General features: G+C 42.5%; 1 protein-coding gene across 1 annotated transcript in view; it reads right to left on the bottom strand.

The window, feature by feature from the left end:
- KDM3B (lysine demethylase 3B) overlaps positions 1-24,114 on the bottom strand; it is a 63,595-nt gene that overhangs the window by 30,919 nt on the left and 8,562 nt on the right. The window contains exons 2-9 of the mRNA XM_074916453.1: positions 13,060-13,227; positions 10,088-10,201; positions 9,539-9,644; positions 7,918-8,042; positions 6,433-6,501; positions 4,946-5,524; positions 1,628-2,873; positions 1,081-1,282 (exon numbers count right to left, since the gene is read on the bottom strand). Of these exons, the coding sequence (XP_074772554.1) occupies positions 1,081-1,282; positions 1,628-2,873; positions 4,946-5,524; positions 6,433-6,501; positions 7,918-8,042; positions 9,539-9,644; positions 10,088-10,201; positions 13,060-13,227 (2,609 nt within the window). The remainder of the gene's footprint in view (positions 1-1,080; positions 1,283-1,627; positions 2,874-4,945; positions 5,525-6,432; positions 6,502-7,917; positions 8,043-9,538; positions 9,645-10,087; positions 10,202-13,059; positions 13,228-24,114) is intronic.

Raw genomic sequence — 24,114 nt, 5'->3', positions numbered from 1 at the left:
GAAAGTCACATTTCTCTGTACTATTAATAGAAAGAGATGACAAAACTCAATTTACTTGGGCTGCTGCATGATACTATTTGTAAAATTCTGCATGGTTCTCATTCTCTATTTTAACTCAGAAGAGAGTTATTTCCCAGCTTTTAGGAAACAACTCTTTCAGTTCTGGCTAGGGCCGCTAGCCCTTGGCAACTGTTCTAACAGAAATCCTATCCCACCTACTATTCCTGCCACTGCTCTCCACAGAGATGAGTCACAACTGTTTTATCAGTAGCTGTTAACCCTCCAAGTCTGTGTGGTAAAAGGTGTGACAACATAACTTAGAAAACCCTGAATGCCTCCTGCCAGTATTAAAGGGAGCTTCATTTTTGAGCAAAAACAATCTTGGCTTTAACCTCAATTTAGAGGTTACCTAGATTTATTAAACCTAGATTAATTTTGAACAAGTTCAGGAAGAGAAGTAGCTATAATCCTTACTGAACAGGCGACACATACTAAAAATTCACTTCCTCTTTCATATGTCAGAAAGTAAACAAACATCTTTTTGGAATAAGATGCATAACACTTGCTAGAATAGGCAGTTAAGGAAGATGAAGAGAAGCACAACAGGTCAAAACACTGTAAGATGTGTAAGCAGCACAGACAGAAAACACAGGCAGTGCTCTACTCTTAAAAATTAGTTTTGTACTGAGCAAACCCTAATCAAACATTAGCCTCATGCTGGCAATGTTTAGTTACTTAAAATGTTCTCTCTGTTCTGAACTCCTTATGAAAGAGGGAGAGAACAGTTACTGCATACAAACTGCTACCCAGCAGTAAAATTCTACCCAATCAAGTGAGCTCAGCCTCCTGAGGCTAGACCTGGAGGGTCACTTAGTCTGCAGCAGCTCTGTCTTCCAAGGACAGCTCTTCCTGCCCCAGCAGGGAATTCCAACCAGGTGATGCAGGGAAATGCAAGACACTAAAAATCTTGGGAATTGTACCCAAGCACGTTAAATATGTAAAGTGTTAATTACTCTGTGCTTGGACATGGTCCAAGCTCTGCACTACATGACTACATGAAGGAAGGAAGAATTTGAGCACCTCCGGAAATGGAAGAAGCGACATGCCACAGTTGAGTCATCCTGCTCTTGCTCCTTGAATTTGCGGTACCGCTCCAGACGGCACTCCCGGCACTTGTGCAGGTGTGGAGCTACATTGATGCAAGAGCCATCCTGGAGAAAAGGCTCACCTGATTGCTTCAGCTTCCTCACCTTACTCATATCTTTCAGCACAGACTGGCCAACTGGGTGAGGCAAGGCAGAAGTAAAAATCCGTTATTTAACTGCAACAGCAAAAGGATACTAGCCCCCAAAAACATATTTTCAGAGATCCATATGCTCATACCCATGCAAAACCAGTAAGACTGTTCAAATCTGCAGCACACTATACTTTTGTCCTGACAAACATATGCTTAAGCATTTCTCAAATACAAGAAGCATTGAGCTTTAGCCTTGCAAACATCCTGTGTGCTGCCCACTGAGCATAAATGAGGTTTATACCTGTGGTTAGTTCACACAGTTCACCACAGGAGATATCCCAGTATCCCACCTCCTTGTGCTTCCAAGACACCCAGAATTCAAGTCATCACCTTTTAGGGGAGCAGTGCGAGGCCGGCCCTTTGGGGCTTGCTTCCCTTTTCCTTTCCCCAGCAGCAATTCAGCATTGCGCTCCGCACTGGAGCCCAGCTTTGCCATCAAATGGTCCGGGATTCCCTTCATACAAGCCTTGGCCTGCAACTGGTCTTCAGAGTCACTCAAATCTGACAGGTCGCTGTTGGTACTGGAGTCTGAGTCCTGTTTGGATGTCAAGCTCCGCTCATCTAGAGAGAATCTTTTCACAGCTTCAAAAGGGGCTTTGTTCTCCTGTGGAAACTCTGCCTGTGAAGAGAAAAAGCCAGGTGGATGTCTGCCAAACACATTAGAAAAAGTTTTCAGAAGAGGATTGTCCTGCTGCCCAGGCCCAACAGCTGGTTTTTCTTCTGTTGGGCTCGAGGAAAGCGTGGGCATCTCAATAGGCTGTGTCAAGCTGCTGGTTGGTGAGCTGGAACGGCCATTCCCTACAGTGGAAGGGCTCTGAACACCAGCAGCAACTGTTGAACCAGGAGTACTGGAGATCATCTTTGAGGAGTCAGTTGTTATAAACAAGGTTTTCTTCTTAGCGAGAGAAGAGTCTGTAGAGGCGAGTGATTCCGGCCAGCCAGAAGCGGCCTTGTGACCCACAGGTGTAGAGGGAGTAGAAACCCCTGTCTGAGATGAAGATGCAAAGCCACTGAAAGGACTAAGTTCTGCTTTCTCAGCAAATGCCAGGAAAGGGTTTGAGGGTTCCTCTCTTGATAGCTTTGGGGGCTGTAAAAATAGGTTTTCATGACTATCTGGGGGGCGAGTATTCAACAGACTTCGTGAAAAGGCCGGAGTAAGGGTAGGCATAGATTCCACAGGCAGCTTCCGCTCCACAGAACTGCCAGACTGGGCTCCTGGCTTAGTGTCCGCTGAGAGATTTTTACCTTTACAGATCCCGGCACCCACACTCTCTGTACACTGCTTGAATGAGTCCCGACTAGAGGCATCTTCAGTCAAGCTCTCTGAAATGACTGTGAAGTAGTTACTAGAAGGTAGATTTTGGGACATGCACTGAAAAAACAAGTTCTTGGACAGATCAGAATCTTTCTGAGCCTCCTGTCCAGTACTACAGCCAAAAGGAAATCCAGAAGGCTTGCTTTCTGGAGTCACCACTCCATTTGATTGGCTCCTTCCACCCCCAAATACCAAGGACTGAGAAGCACTTGGGAGAGAGACTCCAAATCCAGAAGATGCCAAAAGTGAATTTCGGGAATTCTGAAACAAATTAAAAAGCATCAGCCTATAGAAGGATTCTCAATTTATTCAGCAATACCTCGGTTCATCTAATTGTAAAATTAGCATTCTACTTACCCACCTGTAATAGAAACTTCCAGCAGATTTACAGTGAACAAACTAATTCTTCTAATTTTTCCTACCTACAAGCTATTGAAACTAATGAGCCAATAGTATGTTACATACTAAAGACACGTGGAGAAAACAAACACTTACTGTCTTATCGTGCTTTAGAACAGAAGTGGGACATGAGACAAGGTGAACTAATTCACAGAAGAGCCAGTTAATTAGACTGTTGATTGTTTTAATTCAAATCAGCAAGAAGGGAGCCTTAACTGAAAGAGCTTTTCAATAATCTCCCATCTTTTACCCTCCCCCAAGATCACCCTGATAAGCGTCTCCTACTTAACCACCACCCTTGAAATAATTAACTTAGCTTGCCAAGTTAATTAAACAAAGAAAGCGCTCTAGCAGTTAGCAAACAAACTGTTCCCGGTCACAGCAAGCCACATCAGTAGTCTGTCTGCAAAATCTAAAGCCAGAACTTTGACTGTTCACCTACACAATCTGTAGTTGCTCCCAACTCTGAGCATTTTCTTTTTTTTTTTTTTTTTTTTTTTGGGGGGGGTGAGGGGTGGGGATGTGTGAGAGATGGTGTCTGGGGTGGAAGAGAGAGCAGGCTGTATTATAACAATGTAATTATGCAACACCCCTGTCTTCTACAGATCTATTTCTCCTTTACACCTTAACATCTAGGAATCCTTATCCCAAGGTAAACTTCTTGCCTATCTCCCCAATTCCATTAGCTAGTACAAGAGATAGGGATGAAAGTAATCTATATGATCTCCTGGCAAGCACCTTGGACACTCTAATGTATCTCCCATTTTTTTCACTTTTTTATATAGCAGACTACAAGTTCTTTAAATTCTGCTGTACTTACTGAGGTGGTGTTTCATTTTTGTTTTCTTTTTATAAGCCTTAATTTGATTACTCAAAGTCTTCGGTTTCGTTTTCAACACAGTGTGCTTGTTTTGGCTGGGACAGAGTTAATTTTCTTCACAGTAGCTAGTATGGGGCCATGTTTTGGATTTGTGCTGAACACAGTGTTGGTAATACAGAAAGATTTTCCTTATTGCTGAGCAGTGCTTACCCAGAGCCATCAAGGGGGCTGGGGAGGGACACAGCCAGGAGAGCTGACCCCAGCTGACGCAAGGGGTATCCCAGACCCATTGGTGTCACGCTCAGCATGTGGAGCTGGGGGAAGGAGGAAGGGGGGGGACGTTGGCAGTGATGGTGTCTGTCTTCCCAAGTCACTGTCACACATGATGGAGCCTGGCTGTCCTGGCCTGCCGATGGGAAGCGGGGAATGAATTCCTTGATTTGCTTTGCTTGCATGTGGGCTTTTGCTTTACCTATCAAACTATCTTATCTCAACCCACAAGTTTTCTCACTTTTACTTTTTTGATTCCCCCCTATCCCAGCAGGTCAGAGTGAGTGATGGGCTGTGCTGTGCTTAGTTGCTGACCAGAATTAAACCACAACACAGGGTTTCCCTTCTACTTTTCCACTTTTCATAGCTGTAACAGATAAGTTGGGCATCTCTAAAAGGTCCTCTAAGTGTAGTCTCATTGTTTTTCTGGTCTTGAGTTTTTTAAGTAACTTAATGGTTCAACCCAGTGCACATTCTCACATATATTTGTTTATATAAAAGAGATATTAAGTAAGTTATCTTCCGTATGACCCAACAAAAGTAATTATATTAAGTGCAGTGCTTTAAGTCACTCTGAGAAATGCAGAGTCACTTAGATCAAGGCTGACTAAAGGTAAGAGTGTTATAAAGTTGTCTCTTACAACTCCTCCACCATGTTCATTTTCTCTTGAGTTCTTTCTTAGATCAGGTAACAGAAAGGTTTCCTTTGGGAGGGGAGGGATTAATCAGAGAAAAAGTAGTTTTCTCAATTCCATGGACACACTTCTTAATGGGAATACACTGCAGAACATCTACTGCAAGTACACATGTCTTCCTCAAATATGCTGGATCGCGAGCTACTCACCTCTCCCTGGGTTTGTGACCGGCCTGTTTTCAGTTTCTCCTGCCCAGTAACAGCTGGCAAACTGGTATCAGAGATTCTCACAGTTGTCGGTGTCAAAGCAGTTGTAGTAACTGCAGTTGCAGAAGTCACCGTACCTTGGCCAGCCTGTTCCAGTGATTTTGTTGCCTCTTTACATCCAGATCCAACTAGTAACGCTTGTCCAGCCACAGAGGAAAATGGAGTGAAGGGCAATGGTGTGTCCCCGCCAACTGGCTCATCCTGGACTACCAGTGTTCGGCCATTCTCTTTGGTGTAAGTGGCAAAGCGAATATTGCGATTAAGCTGAGGAATGAAGGCAGGCAGCTGTTTGGCCCTTGGATCCAGTCCTGTTTCACTACTGGAGCCTCCTTTCCAAGGACCTCTGCTTGCCTCACCTCCATCACTACCATTGCTATCTACCTCACCCCTCTCCTTGAGCTTCTTTGTTGCAAGATCACACCCAGAATCTGAAGCATTTTTCCTCCTCCGTCCATCCTTTCCCTCCAGACTTTCTTTCTTCTTTTTCCCTTTAGATGATTTAGCTGCTTTTATGCCCCCTCCCTGTAATAGACAAAACCATGTAATCACTAAACAGAACAATCAGGATACCTGTGTTCAAAGAACATTTTTCTGTTAGAACATAACACATTATGCTGCTCTGAAGTTTAGGACCATTTAATCACATTTAATCACATCACAAATTAAGACAACCTAAGGAAAGATACTGTGCGAACACAGAACACAAGCCTAAGTGCAGTCTTGTCGCTTCTGTAATAGAATAGGATCTTCACAGTAAGATTTTTAGCTGAGCTATTTTACTGTAGCATGTACCACATCATGGCAGATTTTGGGAAACACACAACATGGCCACACTCCAACACAGTTCTTGATAATGTATGAAAACTATTTGCACACTAATTTTTGCTACAAGTTTAATCCTTTCTGTCCACTACCCAAACACTACAATATTTAACTACAGGAGATAGCTTGCCCTTTAACCTAGGGTAAAAACACAGGTTCAAATGTTATCATGGAACCTCTCAACTGAAGCAATGAAATGCCACAGACATACAAGTCTGCTTCAGAGAAGCAGGATGGTAATTTTTAGAAATGCCTAAGAAGGTCTGTGAAGAAGCACAGAGTGGTCCCATTAGAAAAAGGCAGTGAGTAGAGACATTCTTTATCAAAGCACTACCCCTTAAAATGGAGCACAACAAATATGATTACTGACCCCCCCAAGATCCATGCTGAGCTTAGTAAAATAGGCCTGAAAAGAGAAGACTGTTTCAAGAAAGCTGTGACCATCTCCCAAACTGGTGAAGAAAATGTCCCTCTTCCAGTTACATTATCAAAAACCCACAGTGAACACAGCATCAGTTTTCAGTTGCTTCCATGTTTTTTAGATGTTTTGCATCTAAATCTTTATGAAGGTCCACACTGTATATACAAGACCTGAACTGCTGTAGTACCTCGCTGGGAGACGTGTTATCCATCACCACATGAATCAGTCGAGGATCCACCGACTTTATTTCACCACTCTAATTTTTATGCACGTTGATATTGAGAAGGAAGAAAAGAGGACATTAGTTTTTATTTCAGAGTATGCAGTATCAACATAAGTGACCTTAAACACAGGGTTACTTGCAGCCCCTTCCCCATTTGCCTTTTCTTTCTGTCCCACTTCCTCAGTAACACTCCAGCCTTCCAGTTTACCTTCTATCCTTTTGTTCCTTCTTTATTTCAAAAACTTTCAGATTTTATTCCTACCACTGTTTCCTTGTGTATTTGCCCTATTGAACATCTCTAGAGGCATTCACTGCATTAACCACAGCTCTTCTTATATGTGATTTACTGTTGTTCTAGCCTTCTGCACATTCACTCTGCTAGATGTAGAAAACTCTTCTGGAAGGAGGCACATCAGTTTACGCTAACCACCCTCACCAGTGTCTCCCCGAAAGGAGCAAGGAACACCCCATCTCTCTAACTGTGCTTGGAGGTTACCTTTTTATTTCACAGTAGATATGCAGTAAATTGGGTGCTTCCTGGCTTGTATCTACTGAAAGCATATACTCCACAGTTTCAATGTCTCTCTGACGTACTACACTTATTTACCATACATAGCACAATTTTTTCCTGTGCACCAGCAATAGATCTAGTGGTCAGAGCACAGGATCACTGCATTTGTACACAGGAGTTACTGGGCACATTCAGTGCATTTGTTTTACACGCGGAAAAGGCTTCGGGTGCAAGGGGCATGGGACAGGACCCACAAACCCCTAAGAGTGCTGCTGCTACAGCAACCTACACACAGTACCACAGACCTGTTTCTAGTTGCTCCTGACAAAGGAAGCCATTAGGAGCAGGCTGCTGCTCAGCCTGAACTACCTGTCAGGCTGCTCAGGACCACGTAATACAAACCAGGTAACTCCAGCCTGCACAGATCTTCTGTGCCGGTCACAACACACGCTAGGCCTACTGATAGGAACAGGGCAAAAGTAACACCCTCAGCTCAAATACACCAATCGGTTCTGTTTAGACTAAGACTTCTTCATCTCCTGTGCTACATTTGTTTCAAACCACCTGCAAAGCCTGTCAGACAGAGCGTGAGAGAAGACACAGGGAGACCACAAGTGTAATGGACCCAGAGGTTCCTTTCTGTACACCAGCAAGCTCTCTCACCTAGAAAGCCACTCGCAATGGTTTTTCATATAGTGCTCATTGCCAAATAAATTCTTATAGGTTCTTTTGTAGACCTGGGCTGTGCATCACTGTTTGTTGTGGAAAATCATCATAACAGAACAGAAATATTCTGGGAATTGCAACATGGATAATTACTCATTTTTAAAGAAAATACACAAGAACCAGAAGTACGAGTTCTGGTGAAGCTGTCATTCTCCATGAGATGTTGGGGAATGGTATTTTAGGAACACCAAAGCACTGCTTCATATTTTTACCTCAGTCACAGACACCTCCATAAGACGAGTTATTGGGTCTTGATGGCTCACAACACCACAAAGCCAGCTATTTTCATCCTCTGGTTGGTAAACCTTAACTCTTTGGCCTTGGACACTGTAAGGACCTGGAAAAGAAGAACTTCTGAGCACATTTTCCGGACAAGCTTCGTATCATACTAGCCAAGAGTCATAAAATAAAAAATAGTTCTGTGTGCATAATTAGGGCTGGAAGTGTCATCTTTCGGGTGGAAAGAAATTAAAACACTAGGACTTCTGCTGCAAATCCTACATAAGCCAAGCATTCTGTTGTAAAAAGTCAGCAAGCTCTCATTGCTGTAACTCAAAGCTATTGTAAGGACAAAATTAATACAGTTTACAAGAAACAAAAAACCAAAACAAAACGTGAAAGATCAAAATAAACTCGCTCCCTTGACAAAAATCAAGCTAGACAGGGGCTCCTTTAAGTAAACTCTTTTGTTTTCTAACTTACAGGTAAGTCATATTGAAGCATCAATTTAGTGGACAGTCATAGCACTCTGACTCAGTCCAGATACATCAAATCTCAGTATAAACTGCATGCAGTTCAGAACAGAAACACGTATCTGTAACTGGAAAATCTGATATAATGGCACAAACATCCAACGTCTCTAAACCAACCAGTCTTAGTTCTTTGACACGAGTAATGGATCATCTACAGAAAGGTTTCCTCTGACCCTGCCCTCACCCTTCACACCAGCATGCAGAACTTTCCTCCAAACCCTAATTCCAGACAAAAAAATCTTTAATATTAGATGACTGAAATTCACATAATCCATCCGCCTGTATCTGATACAAGAACTATGTGCTTCAGGAGAAGGCTCCAAACTAGACAATTCTGAGGCTGCTTGCTCATATAAGAAATATTGTCCTCATAGCATTTTTACAAATAAATATTTCATTTAACCAAAGGCACCAAATCCCCATTAAGAATTACATCATCCTTCAAGTGTAATACAGTGGCCTACCTCTAGGGCAGCCACATGGCCCACAAACCCAAACTCTGGATAGAAAATCAATTCAGGACCAGAGCTACAAGACCCCAATCTGACAACAAAAACTGCAACCAGGCTTAACCTTAACACACAATCCAGACAACAGTTAAGGTATTAACTCCACACTGAACAGCCACACCATATCTTTTAACTTAAACAATAAATGTATTAATTCACAAAATGCCAAAATCTGAATATGACATAACAAAAGAAATTTTTTAAACATCAACAACTACAGAGTAACTTCACTTCTAAATTTCCAGAATTATAGAACAGAACCACAGAACATGAGCAAAACTTTTAAAATTCAAAGCTAAAACTTCAAATAAGGGAAGTTGTAAATACATGGACATTTATCAGTAACATGTTGTCCTACTTTAACTACATCTTCAGTAATCATCCCCAGTAGGTATTTCTGGTTGTATCTCAGCAACTGCTTACCTTTAAAGAACTTGCAAAACAATATGGGAAAGTGACCTTCCAAATCAAACAGTAACAGATACTATTATTATTCTCCTTCACAAATCCCGGCATAGTCGAAAACCATTCCACCGTAAAGTAGCTTTGAGATAGAAAAATCACAGTCTCACCTCTGCTAAATATCTCCTGAAGCTTCTGGTCACTGATCAATGCATTGACAGATTCTCTTAGTAAAGGCTGTTCCTGCAGAATCTGATTTTGACTCTCTGTTCCCATCTGCCAACAACAAACAGTTTTAACATAAACGTATAGTCTTTTAAGGTAATAGAATCATTAGTTTTTAAGGGACAGCTCTTCTTGGACTGTCTTCAGAGACTGACAAGCCAAAAAAAGTAAAATTAAGAAAAACATTGCTGAACATGCCAGAAGGGAAAAAAGGACTAGCTATGCAAAAGCTGTTGCGAAACTTCCACTGCAATTATCAGCTACAGGACACTTGACAGCCAGCTCTGCACCTGCCCAGAATAGAGGAACTAGGACTTTTCAAATGCAGATAGAGGTTCATGTAAGCACCTGGGAAAGCAGGGAAACAAATGCAAATACATGACAGGGCAGTGAAAGAAAGGAGACAATTATATTTAAGTGGAACTGTAAAAAAAAAAAAATTAATCTGACAAGCACAGCATAAAGTTATATTTGCACTTTAACTGAACAAATACCTGAAACAAACGTAATCCACTGGCATCAGACAGGAAACGTAAGTGTCTGTCCAGAAGAAACTCCACTGGGACCACAGAGCCTAAACCCAGCTTATCCACTAGAGGAGTGAAGGTCTGTGATGAACAACAAAAACCAAACGTTATAAAAATGGTTGAGCACACATACAAGCCAACAACAGCTGTTTTCACATGCTATTTAAGTATCACAAAGAATAAAATATTTAATTTCTCTTTATCACCCAGTGCCTGAGTTTTCTTACTCATTACATCTAAACTAATAATTCTTGCAAGTGTGGCATATTACAAGAAGGAATTACAGACAATTGCTTTACTTTTTCATTAGAACTCAAAGCAGAACTGAAAACACCTGTTGTGATATTTGTTTTTTCATAGGTAAGCACCTTCCGATGCTCGGGTTAAAAATAAAAGCTATGCTACATATTCCAGGTATCACCTCCTTAAAGAAGCATTTTTATTCCCATACAGAAGTCTAGGTGTAAGTAATTTATAGTCATATTATTAAAGGGGACCTTTTTTTGCTCATGTTTTGTGCAAAACTGAAGTTCCTAACAGGTGTACTGTTGATATTCAGGTTGCAGGACAAGTCACTAGGGCTACCTAGCAGAATCGGAACGATAACCTCGTAACGGAACTGGACGATGGAAGAGGAAGTTGCCAACCACTGGAGTCTCTGAAACGTGTTATCTGTGTCATGCTCACACTTACATGGTTTTAACACACGAGCATTCACAACATTTTTCGCTTAACAGCTCTCATCAAGTTTGTTCACACTCCATTCTACTGTACACAACAGTGTATGTTGTGTAAATACACAATTTATCTTCTCAGTTTATGTAAAACTATTTCCTAGAAGTGAACAGGACCACAGGAAAGACAATGAAGGATGAATATACACTCCTAAGTGATCTATCTCAGAAAGAAACCAGAAACCACCCCCACCCCCAAAAAACACCACCCATTTTGCAGTGCTAAGTAGTTGGTTCCCAGGTCCAGTGGGGCCCTGGCTGACGGGGGGGCCCAGCCAGGAGCAGGCGGCCGGACCCTGCAGGGAGATGCAACCCTCACGGCTGGAGGCCACTGCTGGGAGCACACGGGGACGACCCACGGCAGAGCGGCCTGGGGAGGGCTGCAGCCCACAGGAAGGGTTCATGGCAGAGAGAGGTGGTGGAGGACTGTGGGGAGAGGTGGTGGAGGACTGTGGGGAGAGGTGGTGGAGGACTGTGGGGAGAGGTGGTGGAGGACTGTGGGGAGAGGTGGTGGAGGACTGTGGGGAGAGGTGGTGGAGGACTGTGGGGAGAGGTGGTGGAGGACTGTGGGGAGAGGTGGTGGAGGACTGTGGGGAGAGGTGGTGGAGGACTGTGGGGAGAGGTGGTGGAGGACTGTGGGGAGAGGTGGTGGAGGACTGTGGGGAGAGGTGGTGGAGGACTGTGGGGAGAGGTGGTGGAGGACTGTGGGGAGAGGTGGTGGAGGACTGTGGGGAGAGGTGGTGGAGGACTGTGGGGAGAGGTGGTGGAGGACTGTGGGGAGAGGTGGTGGAGGACTGTGGGGAGAGGTGGTGGAGGACTGTGGGGAGAGGTGGTGGAGGACTGTGGGGAGAGGTGGTGGAGGACTGTGGGGAGAGGTGGTGGAGGACTGTGGGGAGAGGTGGTGGAGGACTGTGGGGAGAGGTGGTGGAGGACTGTGGGGAGAGGTGGTGGAGGACTGTGGGGAGAGGTGGTGGAGGACTGTGGGGAGAGGTGGTGGAGGACTGTGGGGAGAGGTGGTGGAGGACTGTGGGGAGAGGTGGTGGAGGACTGTGGGGAGAGGTGGTGGAGGACTGTGGGGAGAGGTGGTGGAGGACTGTGGGGAGAGGTGGTGGAGGACTGTGGGGAGAGGTGGTGGAGGACTGTGGGGAGAGGTGGTGGAGGACTGTGGGGAGAGGTGGTGGAGGACTGTGGGGAGAGGTGGTGGAGGACTGTGGGGAGAGGTGGTGGAGGACTGTGGGGAGAGGTGGTGGAGGACTGTCTCCTGTTCCAGGGAGCCAGGCTGGGCAGGGGCAGAACCGAGGAGGGAGGAACAGGGCCTGTGCTCCCATCCCCTGCCCCTGCCTGCACCGCCCAGGGGGAGGGGGAGAGATGGGGAGCAAAGCTGAGCCGGGGAAGAAGGGATGGGTGGGAGGAAGGTGTTTTTAAGAGGAGGTAATGCTTCCCACTGTCCTACTCTGTAGGTGGTGGTGGTATTAGTGTCTGAATTAAATTTATGTCTTTTTGTTCTTCCCCTAAAGAGTCTGCCTTTTGCCTGTGACTGTAACTGTAAGTCACTGCTCCCTGTCCTTATCTGGATTCCCAAGCCTTTTGCTTTACTCTCTCCTACCCAGTGCTGGGGGGAAAGGGGGAATGAGCAGTTGTGTGGTGCTCAGTTGCCCTCTGAGCTCAAACCACAACCAGAGACCAACTTATGGCTTACAGGTCAGGCACAAAACACAGTCTTATTCTCTTCCCCAAAATGCCTTCAGGAAAATCTGTTCAATCAATGCAGCCACCTTTACCATAGGGAACTCTAGAGTCCACATCAAGACCAAAAGGTTTATTCTCACAATTCAGAAAAACCTAACACACTCAAAAGTTCTAAAATAGGGAAAAATCATCTTTGAAAAGATATGTACCACACTTCTTCAGAAACGCACTTGCAAACATTATCTCCCTTTTGTAAAGTAACAGCTTTGAATTTCTGGGGCAGGAACTGGGAGCACACTGCCCCTCAGATGCTGTTCCAAAGGCACCATAATTCCCAGTTAACTGACCTTATACTCACCATTTAAAAAAAACAAAACAAAACAAAACAAACAAAACATCCCCAAGCAATTTGTGGTACCTGCAAAATGGTACCCTCTATGATATCCAAGCCTGGTGTTTCACAGTGGAGTTGATGCACACCTCTGAGGATATGAGAGCTTTTGGCCAAATACTCACCAGTGCAGGCCACTGTGCCACTGAGACTCGAGCCCCTTGAAGCATAACTGGATCACTTCGAGGTGCCCAGACCAATGATCCTTCCAGCAGCAACACTATCACTTCTTCAGCATGGACTTTAACCCAAGCATGTTGCTTCCAGTTACAGCCATCAAATTCCACAAAGATCTGATAAAGAAAAAATTAGAAGGCATTTCAGCTCTTTTCAGACACTGAATAGAAAAAAAATAGATTCCTACAATCCCTATGGATAAGGAGTCAGACTTTCTTTAGTCAGAAAAATTAGGATAAGCATTCTAATAACACTGATAGCTATTGAACATTACAAAGGAAACAGGAATCAAATTCACAGCAATTACTAACCTCTGAAAACTTATTTATCCCCAAACACACATCACTGGCTCCAAATGCTGCATTTCCCCATACAAAATTGGATATGAAAATTGTTCATCCCCAAATACAGCTCAATGCAAGCCTCTTTCACATCAGAATTTGAGAATTTAGACACTTTTACTTGGCACTTCAACAGATGGCCTGTATCAGTATGGTTGACTGAATTCACAGAATTAAATAAATCACCAGGAAAGTTTGTGTTTGTGAAATCCACTCTAAATCAGAAGTTTTGAGTTGCCTTACACATTATTAAAATCCCCGAACCAAGTGCAAATATTTTAGATGTCATGAGATTATCCAGAAATAGCTACTCAGTGGATTGTTCATTACCTTATTTACAAGTGTGACATCATAAACCACACAATTCTAAATCACTATTCCAAGATATAATGCTCTTTTTGTCTATCACAAAGGACAAACGTTAAAGTCATATAAAATTACATGGCAAGAATGCCAAGAGGAGGGACGCAGGCTACAAGTCTCATTCCACATCCTAACAACTACGGCTATTAAATGTTAACGCAAGTCGCGTTCCAATCTTTAATCTACAGAATTTACATACTACACAAAGATAATCAATTATGTCAGATTAACAGCCAGAAATTCCTAATCAGCTAAGAAACACCTTAAGCTAGAAAGTCAAAACCGAGTTCTGTAATAATTACAAGATCAGTGGGCGTTAACAGAGCACTAACCAGACAGCTCTCTGCTTTACCAGTAATCCCTATTAAAAGAGTATTAGAGAGCACTCATATACTCCTCTTCCCCACTCCTCCCCCTAGACTCAAAAGCTCAAACTCCAAGGGGAGAGGGAGAGAATATGAAGCAATTCTCATGATGAATTCTTGAACTCCATTACTGCTTGAGCTGCCCTGCAGAGAAAGGAGACAGAACCTTTCAAGATATTCTTCCTTCAATTCAACAGATTTCAGCAATATAATGTAAATTGGACTGAACACCTTTCTGGTTTCAGTGGGCCTGTACCCTTCTTAACATTATATTTGTCCTACTTAGGCAGTAACATGTGACAAAAAAAGGACTATCAGGTAAGAATAATCAAATTGAATGGTTTATATGTACAGTATTAGTGAGGTAATCATCTTATGATATTCTTATCATAAAAGTTATATGAAAAAAGATTGTCAAAAAGAACTGGTAGAATAACACTGACTTTGAAAAATATGCCTTTCTGCAAGATATTGAAGAATTGGATGAAAAGGAGGGAAGATTTTATAAGGGAATACACAGGACCTCTCACTAGCACATCCCCTTAAATTAGCTGGCAAGGATCAAGGCAGACAAATTCAAACAAGCAATAAAGCGCGGCTTACCACTCTGTCCCAAATACATGAAGATACCTATTAGGTTTATTTTTTCTTTATTACTTCACACAAGACTTAAACAAGTCACATTACCTTGTGACACCCATGAAGTAGGACTATAAGAAAATCTCTTCCAGCCTTAACCTATACAACACCTCACATTTCTATGAATTGTTATAAATTGACCAAGTGGAACAGCTGTACTTTTAGCTGCCAATTTAACACATTACTCCCTGGTTTATAAAAAAGAAAAAAACGCTACAAGAAATATATAACGTGTGATGAACTTCAAGATCGGCGTCTCATGTTTAAGAGGATCACTAAATTTTCTGCAAACACTGTGTACCCACCATAAAGCAGCGACGCCACCTGCAACGTTCTAAACGACGTTACAGCAAGACCCCCCCCCGATCACCCACCACAGGCCGGAGGAGTCAGAGGGGCTCCCCACTGACTGGGAGCTAGCCAGCGTTATTCCACTTTACAAGAAGAGCACGGGGGAACATGGGAGACCAAGCAGAAAGCTAAACAAACCCAGTCCTTTGCCAACCCATAAATTCCTCTGCCTAGTGGGGGATGCAGAACGGCAGCGACAGAACTTGGTAAAAGAAAAGGGGGGGGGGGGGGGGGAGAGACTCCTCTAAGCTTCTCTGAGGAATATCTCAAACACAAGATCAAACAAACTTTATGCTTGAAAAGGAACTGAAGACTGATAAGAGGGAAACATCCCATCCCAGAAGGCGCCAAAGGCTGGATGATGGTCCGAGAAGCATGAAGTCTGTGAAAATCTGTGGTAATCAGGGGAAAGGTAAATGTGGCAGGGGAGATCACCACCAACTCAATTCAAGACAAAAAAACCTTCCCCCCCCCGCCTGTAAGAAGCATGTGTTCTAATTTACATCGCAAGAGAGATTAATTTAACCCATAGCAGAAGAATGCTGAGTTCTGCCCAGCCACAAAACTTTTGAAAAAGGCAGTCCACTCTGAGGGATGAGAATAAAAGGGGATGACAAGTGACATTGGGTGGGACTTCAGGAGGAGCGCTCCTAGAAAACGAAGACCCCCATAGGCAGGACCAGCGCTGGAACCCAGACCTGTGACCTCTCTCTTCCTCTCCCCACCTCCCATCTCTACCCCTCTTCTCTTTTCCCCCTCTTCCTTGTTATCATTAAATACAAGGCATATCACAGCTTGCCATAATTTGTTATATACTTAGTCAATTATCATGCATTCAATTAATGCACCATGGGAAATAAATAAATGTTTCTGTATGGACTTTGAGACTTGTTTCACCACTCCATTGGGGATTTATGAATCTCTGTCACTTGTCGCCCTCTTCTGAGTGGAAAATGTGACAAGGCAGACCCAGGGAACTACAGACCTGTCAGTCTAACCTCAGTACTGGGAAAAATTACAGAAAAATCACACAGGGTGCTACTGAAAGACATTTAAAGGACAATGCAATCATCGGGCAAAAGTCAGCATAGGTTCACAAAGGGACACTCCCGTTTATCTAACTTAATCTCCTCCTGTGATGAGACCACCCATGCAGTAGATGGGAGTTTTTCAGGATTTTAATAAGTCAGTTACTATCCCTCACAACATCCTTCTGGACAAGTTCTCCAACTGCGAGATGAGCAGGTTCACAGTACGCTGGGTGTAGAAGTGGCTGAAGAGCAGAGCCCAAAGGGTTGTAGTGGATGGGGCTATACCTGGCTGGCTCTCGGTCACCAGGGCCCGGCGCGAGGGTGCTGCTCTGCGGTGTGTTTATCAGTGATCTGCACGCAGGAGTCGAGCTCACCATTAGCAAGTTTGCTGAGGATGCCAAACAGGCAGATGCTGCTGCCTCTCTCAAGGGATAAGAGGCCCTGCAGAGGGCTCTAGATAGACTGAAGCATCAGGCAATCATCAGTAGCATGAAATGTAGCAAAAAAAATGGCAGATTCCACACCAGGGACACAGCAATGCCAGAGCCAAGGGTAAACTGGGAGCATAGCCCTGGGGAGCAGCCCTGCAGAAGGGGCCTGGGGGTGCTGGGGGGCAGCAGCTCAGCAGGAGCCAGCAGTGTGTGCTGGCACCAGGAGGGCAAAGCTGCATCACTGCAGGTTCAGGCTTGACATCAGGGAGCATTTCTTTACTGAGAGGGTGCTCGAACAATGGAACGGGCTCCCTGGAGGGGGCTCGATGCCCCCGGCCTGTCAGTGCTGAAGAGGCATTTGGGCTGTGCCCTTCATAACGTGCTTGAACTTCTGGTCAGCCCTGAAGTGGTCAGGCAGTTGGACTAGACGACTGTTGTAGGTCCCTTCCAACTGAAGTATTCTACCCCATCACTTAACTCAGCAAACAGACTTTACAGTTTTTCCTTCTAATATCCAAGACCCACAAATGGGGTCAAAAGGAGAGAAAAGACAACATTATCATATCAAGACTATCTCTCTCCCCTGCAAAACAGAGAAGTCCTGTCAAGTTTGTTTTACACACTTTATATTCAATATTCAGTTTCTACCATCTTTGTATGATCAACATGAGCAATGGAGTCCTGCCAAACTTTGACTTACAACCATTAAAAAAAGGTGTTACTAATTCTAAGTCAATACCCAATAGAGTATCTTCCTACACACAAGGAAATTGCCACTACAACGCAGGGCAGCTGTTCTTGATCCATGCAACACCACACATGATATCGTCATCAGATCCCAACAGATCACACAGCAACAAAAAGGATGAAACCCTCAATATAAACAGTGATGTCCTCAGTTTCTGTTTCCAGAATCTGCAACAGAAATCACTTTGTGTACTGGGTGCACAAGAAGCAGAAGCTGACTTGCACAGCACCCCAAGTATTTGTGCACATATCACTGTGTATTACAACAGAAAACTACAGCATATTCATAAGCTGATGCCCCGTATGCTTAGATTCTATGAGAAAAAACACTAAGGGAATCCTGAAAGAGGTGCCTCAAGCAAGGAAAGCAAGGACAGAAGAGACAGCCTTGAGAGTGAATAAACATATTTCCTTTGATATTTGACGTGGTAAACAAGAATATTCTACCTTTGCTGAAAAACCCAGAAGCCTTATGCAAAGTGGCTGCACAGTAACTGAGAATTTCCTGGTCTTCTCCCTCATCTTAATTTGAAAACTCGGTAGTTCTGAGTCAAGAGGGAAACGTCTGTATGCTAAAGCCCTGGCTACACCAGAATAAACTATCTCTCACACGTATCACAGTTCACAGGGTCACGTCCACCAACAGGTTCTCCTGGCACCCTCCCACCTCTACACACAACCAGCTCAGAGAGGCCGCTGGTGAGAACAGAACCTCTGTTAACAGCAGGGCTTTTCAACCGCCGCACTGATGACGGCAGCCAGATACCACTTAGTGCGGGTATGCCTGTATCATTAAAAAAATGATGTTGCTTAGACACCTGCAGGATTTCCCAAGTTCTCCTATGGGGAAAAATGCCTCCCCTAAGCAATATCTGATTATAGTGTCTAAACAATAGTTTATTGTTTAAAATAAAATTATAGTGTATAAACAACAAAGATTTTCATGTTTTGGTGATTTGGGATTTTTAACCAACAAACCCAGGATTTTCTTCCAAACAAAAAAAACCCAGAGCGTGCACACACCTGTAATTCTCACACTCTGCCTTGGCTGCTCTGCTTTATTTGATATACAAAGACAGCCTGAAGCATTTTTTTCCAGAAGACACTCTTGTCTAGCTACTACCCTAACATCCAGACTTTAACACACTACAGAGAACTACGGTCTGGTTCAAATGGAATTTCCCCTAAAGTTTTCCAACATCAGTTCCACTATAAAAGCAGCAACAACAGGAAGACCATAGCACAGGTAATACAGATATATTGGCCTTTTTCATCACGTGACACACAGGCTCTAAACATCAATTATAATAGAAAAAATACTGTAGCTTATCGCATTAAAATTTGCATCTAATGTAGATGCAATCTGTGAAAAACATAAAATCTGTACATTTTAGGGTTTTATATTTTATAAAAAGCAGAAGATGGCAAAAAATCCAAGTTCAAAAATATTCCTTAAAATGGTCTTAAATTTTACCTAGTTTTGAAAGGAAGGATGGTCCATCAGTTGCTAGAGAGTAGCCAGAGACCCAGGTTCAATTCCCTGCTTCATCAGAGGCTTCCTGAATGACCTTGGTCAAGCCATTTAGTCTCATTGGCTGAGTTTCCCCATCTGTAAATTGGAATAATAGTACTTATGCCCAGAAAGGAGGCATTGGTAGGAATCTGTTGCAGACTACCAAGTAAAACTGGGTAACAAGTTGGTCCATGACCTCTTACTCACAAGGCAGAAAGAACTACATTGTCAACACATGGGAGAGGAAAGAAGGGAAAGTAGATACTGAGATTTCAGCTTGGGAGACACATCCAAGATCTCATGCAGCTAGACCACCACTAAATGAGATTTTAGAAATTAAACTACAGTAGTTTTCTAACAGTTTTATAATGCAAAGTAATATTCTGGAATCCATTGTGTGAGATAAAGATGCTTCAAAAACCTGTAGCTTCCAATCCAGTAATCATGCTTCAAACTATTTCTTACAAGCAAAGGCAAAAAAATACGATCTGAAATACACACACACACACACACACACACAGTTTTACTGCAGCTGATTCCCAAAGTCAGGAAAATTAGGGAAAAAAATAAGGAGAAAAATCCTCTTCTGCAATGATTTGTATCGAGCCAGACAAAAAGTGGATTTTATCACATGACCAAGAAACCACAGTTATTAGACAGAACAACTATGCTTAAAGGTTGATACCGATTAAGACACTAAATACATTACTAAAATCAGAACATACACATAGGACTTGTATTTCCTTGGCACTTTCCTATGCTTATAACACATAATGAAAATTAAGCAAGACAATCAAAAATGCTTTGGACAGGCTCTAGGGCAGAAATAGTATTAAAACAGCAGGAGCTAGAGAAACCATAACTCTGCTAAAGGCATTACCTTATGGCACAGCAAGCAGCTCATAAATGGCCACAAATATTTGTGCTTCTGTTTTGCAGTTGAAGATGAGCACTGGTATCACCTGAGCCAACCCCTAACGTGCACAGTAACCTGCCTCAGCACTCAGCAATTTCTAATGAAGATGAACATGTTTATCAATCAATGGGTTCCAGGTAACAGCAACTTTTTTTTGCAAGAGCTTAACAAAATACCTGCCTTCATGTACTTTAGACTTTTTAAAAAGCCCTACTTTCAACAATTTCAACAGTAAAGGAGCCAGTTATGGAGGACAAGGAATTAATCTGATTGCTAGCCTCAGTGTGGTTCTGGCCAAAAGAGAGGACAGCATGAAAATAAAAACAAAACTATAAAAATGACAGGTCTATCTCAAATCTGATTTGATAAAATTATTATTTTGTTGAATAATCAAGCTGCTTTTTTTTTTTTACTTCTGTATAATATTAGTGTCACATTGTACTAAATACATTCAAGAGTACAAGTTAAACACACAGAAAACGTGAACCTAACGGATCCCAAACCCTGAGGAGTACTCTGTGTGAATTTCAGGCTTTGGTATCAGGTCCAATACTACTTAGTTCTGACGCATTGAAGACCCAGAAGCACATTACCAATGATAAAGCTGGCAGTCTATTAAAAAATTTCCAAAGGAAACAACAACAATGACAGTACTGTCCTATCTCACTTTTTCTAGCAGGCTGATGGCATCAGAAAATACACCTGTAATGCTGCCAGTCAGAAAACAACAGCCTATTTCTTTGTTGTAAGACGTTGGACATACACCCAGAGCAATGCATTGCATCCCGAGAAACAATGCATCTGAAGTATTCAACAGATGCAAGCGATTCTTTTTTTTTTTTTTTAAAATGAACAGCTTTTTTTTCAAAATACAGTTTTTATAATCTTCAGTTGCATACAGCACAAATAACAATTTTGCCTCACTTTACTATTAATGCTTTCCCAGAAAAATGTGAAAAAGCTTTGCTAATTCATTGCTACAAAGAAAGAGCAGTAACTTTCTCATATAAAAGTTACTTACAAACATTCACGGGTACAAACAGATCAGACAGTTAAAGGCTCTGTCATTCTTTGCTTGAAGAAAGATTACCAAGTCTTCCCAGCAGAGAAATACATGTCTCACACCTTGGATTTAGGCTTTGGAACACTTCTGTGTAACATTTCACACCAGGAAAACATAGCCTATTTGCTGAACACAAAACCCAACTATTCTCTGATAAAATGGAAGCATTTGACTGAGGGTCTTCATAGGAATCTATTCTAGTTCCAAAAACTGAAGTGTTTGCGAACAGTCACTGAATATTGTAACAGACACCAGGATTCAGCAGAAAGAGAAACCTGAGAAACTGCCTCCGATCAGAGCACAACAGTCACGAAAGTAAGCACAAGGTGCTAAACAAAGGCAGAAACTACCAGTAACAGGACAAGTAACAGTTTCATAGAAAAAAATATTAGATTATAATGGATCATGAGGTGGTATACGTTCAGCTCTCATGCTATTTCAAAAAAGGATAGAACTATACATAAACAGTTGAACAGTGCACAAACCACCTGAAGCGACTGCCCCTCTACTCAGCCTCAGTCAGTTCTCTGCTAAAATACTTATGACCAGTTTGGGTCAGAACAACGGAAGACAGCAGAAGAAAGCAAACAGGAAAGATCAAAGGTCTAGAAAATGCAAACTCTGGAGCGGTCAAATCTTATTCAATAAAAAAAGAATACTGAAAAGAGAATTAATAACATGATCTTCATGAGAGGCCTGCCAAAAAAAGACTAAACAACCCTATTTGATCTGTCCACTACAGAGATGAGACAATACTGGGATTAAAATTTGCCCAAAAATAATTGGATAAGAAAATTTTCTTGAATGACAGGTTGCAAGAACAGAAGCAATGAAGAGACTACACAGGGACACTGTAAAGGCCTCTACAGAGCAGAGATGGAAAAGAGGCTACAGAAACATGTTGGGAATGGCACTGGTGGAATTAATGATAGTTTGATGCAACAGCATGGAATGACGACAAAGAGAGACAGAAGGGGACATATATGTCATTATTATTCAAAGGTGATCACTTATACAAATAAAGCTAAAAAGTGACAGAACACAGTATGACAGAGAATCAAATCAGCCTTGGACACCTTTCTGGAACACTCTTTATGCAAGCAAGCTGTTGGGGCCAATACAGAAAGAACCAGTTGTATAGCCATTTCACAAACTACTGAATCAAAATAGTTTTCCTAGAATTTAAATCTCTCTTGGCTGGCATTATGACCATTGCTTTTGAAGTCTGAACAATGATCTGACACCACAGTAATATATGGCAAACTCTACAGTAAAATTTAGATCTTAAAAGTACACAAATACAGAGTATCTGAAAATATGAGTTTGTTTACTCTGTTTATTTGACATCACAATGACAATAGTTTCCCTTTCTGGTTTTTGTGTGGTTTTTTTTTTTTTTTACTTTAACAAAGGAGGAAAAAGAAACATTTCGAGATTAGTAAGTAACAGAATTATAGGGGGAATTAGGAGCAACTGCAAAACAAGAACGCCATAGTTAAATTCTGTAATTATCCTAAAACACCAGACAGGACCTGGCTTAATAAGTTCTTTAAAATAAGAATTAAAAAATCCACCAAAACCTGCAAAACATATTTCAGCAAAAATAGTAGAGAAAAACATTCCTGAAAATACTGGTCTTCTAGTACCTCATTATGTGGCTCAATATTTAGATGAGTTGGGTTAAGTAGATAGGAAAGAAAGAATGACAAAGTGCCAAAAGAAACAGAATCCACCACAGTGTTCTGTTAGTATCCCATTTCTTTTGGTATTATTGCACTTCCAGCTTCAGCATTGCTACTAGCCCTAACGCTGGCCACACATATGGAGGAAAACGCCAAGTGATGTGAATATCACAGCTCAAAATCAGTGCTGGAAAAATGCAAGGGAAGAAGTCTCAATCTTCGGAAAGGCCCTACCCCACCCTGTACCCAGCTCGGTCACTGCAGAGCACACTGCAAGTGCAGCCTGCAGTTACTGGAAGGGCCCGGACACCGCTGCCCCACTGACACCACAGTCCATGGTCTCCCCTCGAACAAGCGACCAGCAGACACCACGGCAGTTCATCCAGGGAACACGTGGCTGGGAAACTAGACACACACAAGGAACTGTTCATTTCCTGCAGTCTTCCTCCATGCTGCTTGCTTGTGGGTCCAATGACCCACAACCATCATGCACAAGAGAGGAAGGGCAATTACTTTTTTTTTTTTTTAAGTAGTAGCTAGCTACTATATTGACTTAGTAACATCAGACCAAACTCTTCCACTGAACTCTTCATCGACAAGTTTTTTCTTACACATTAAGAGCAGGAACATAAACCCCTGGACTACCGTCTTTCCCACATGCTGCACTGTTTTTTTCCACTTTATCCAGTAATACAACTGTCAAGCAGCTGAACACTTCCAGATATGAGCCGAGCTGGCCAGTTTTGACTTAGGCCAAACAAGAAAATGACCATGCCAGCTATCTCTTGTGGATAACAAATGCTACTCAAGTCAAATTTAGGATCTACAGTAACCTCACAGAGCTGTGGCTGCACGGTCACCATGAGTCTACCAAACCAACTGAACTGAAAACTGCAAAGCCAGGCACAGCCGACACAGTGCCACTCTATGCAAGGCGCATCTCAAGCCAGTTACGTAACATCCCTCACACTCACACTCTGAAATGAATCCAGTAATTGTGGGGTATTTTTACACCAGGCAGAGCCAAATATGTTAATCACTATGCTTCGCTTTTTAAGAGGAACTTCACTTCAGAAAATGTTTGCATTCCTGCAGAAACTTCCTGCCATCAGAGACCTCCTTGCTGCACAGCCAGAGACAGACTGCCTTCTGAAGCTGCACCAGCCCATTCCATACACTGAGAACTCATTCACCACTCCCCAGGCCTATCCTTAAAAAGTGACACCTTTTTTCCTTATACTAAAATTAACAGTTCCGAATTTTCTCTGCTATTAGTAACTTGAAATATTTGAGCTACTAGAAAGTATGAGCTCCACAGACTAAGTTTGTTCTGGAAATACATACATATTTTTGTCAGATATTGTGCTTTTTGTGGTTATCTCTTCTAAAATTCATCTTTACCTGATGTCTGCCCGCATCCCAATCAAAGTATTATAAAACCAACTTCAGTTAAATAATAGCAAGACAATCTTTTCTGACTGCTGTTTCTGCAGCTACTTGGACTGTAGAGACGATGATATCTTTGGTTTTGCAAAACAAATCACCCAGAAATCTCTAAATA

The sequence above is a fragment of the Athene noctua genome, chromosome 12 (assembly GCF_965140245.1).
Source record: "Athene noctua chromosome 12, bAthNoc1.hap1.1, whole genome shotgun sequence".
Lineage (NCBI taxonomy): Eukaryota > Metazoa > Chordata > Aves > Strigiformes > Strigidae > Athene > Athene noctua.
Note: the sequence above shows the minus strand (reverse complement) of the source record. Positions and strands in the feature narration are given on the sequence as shown.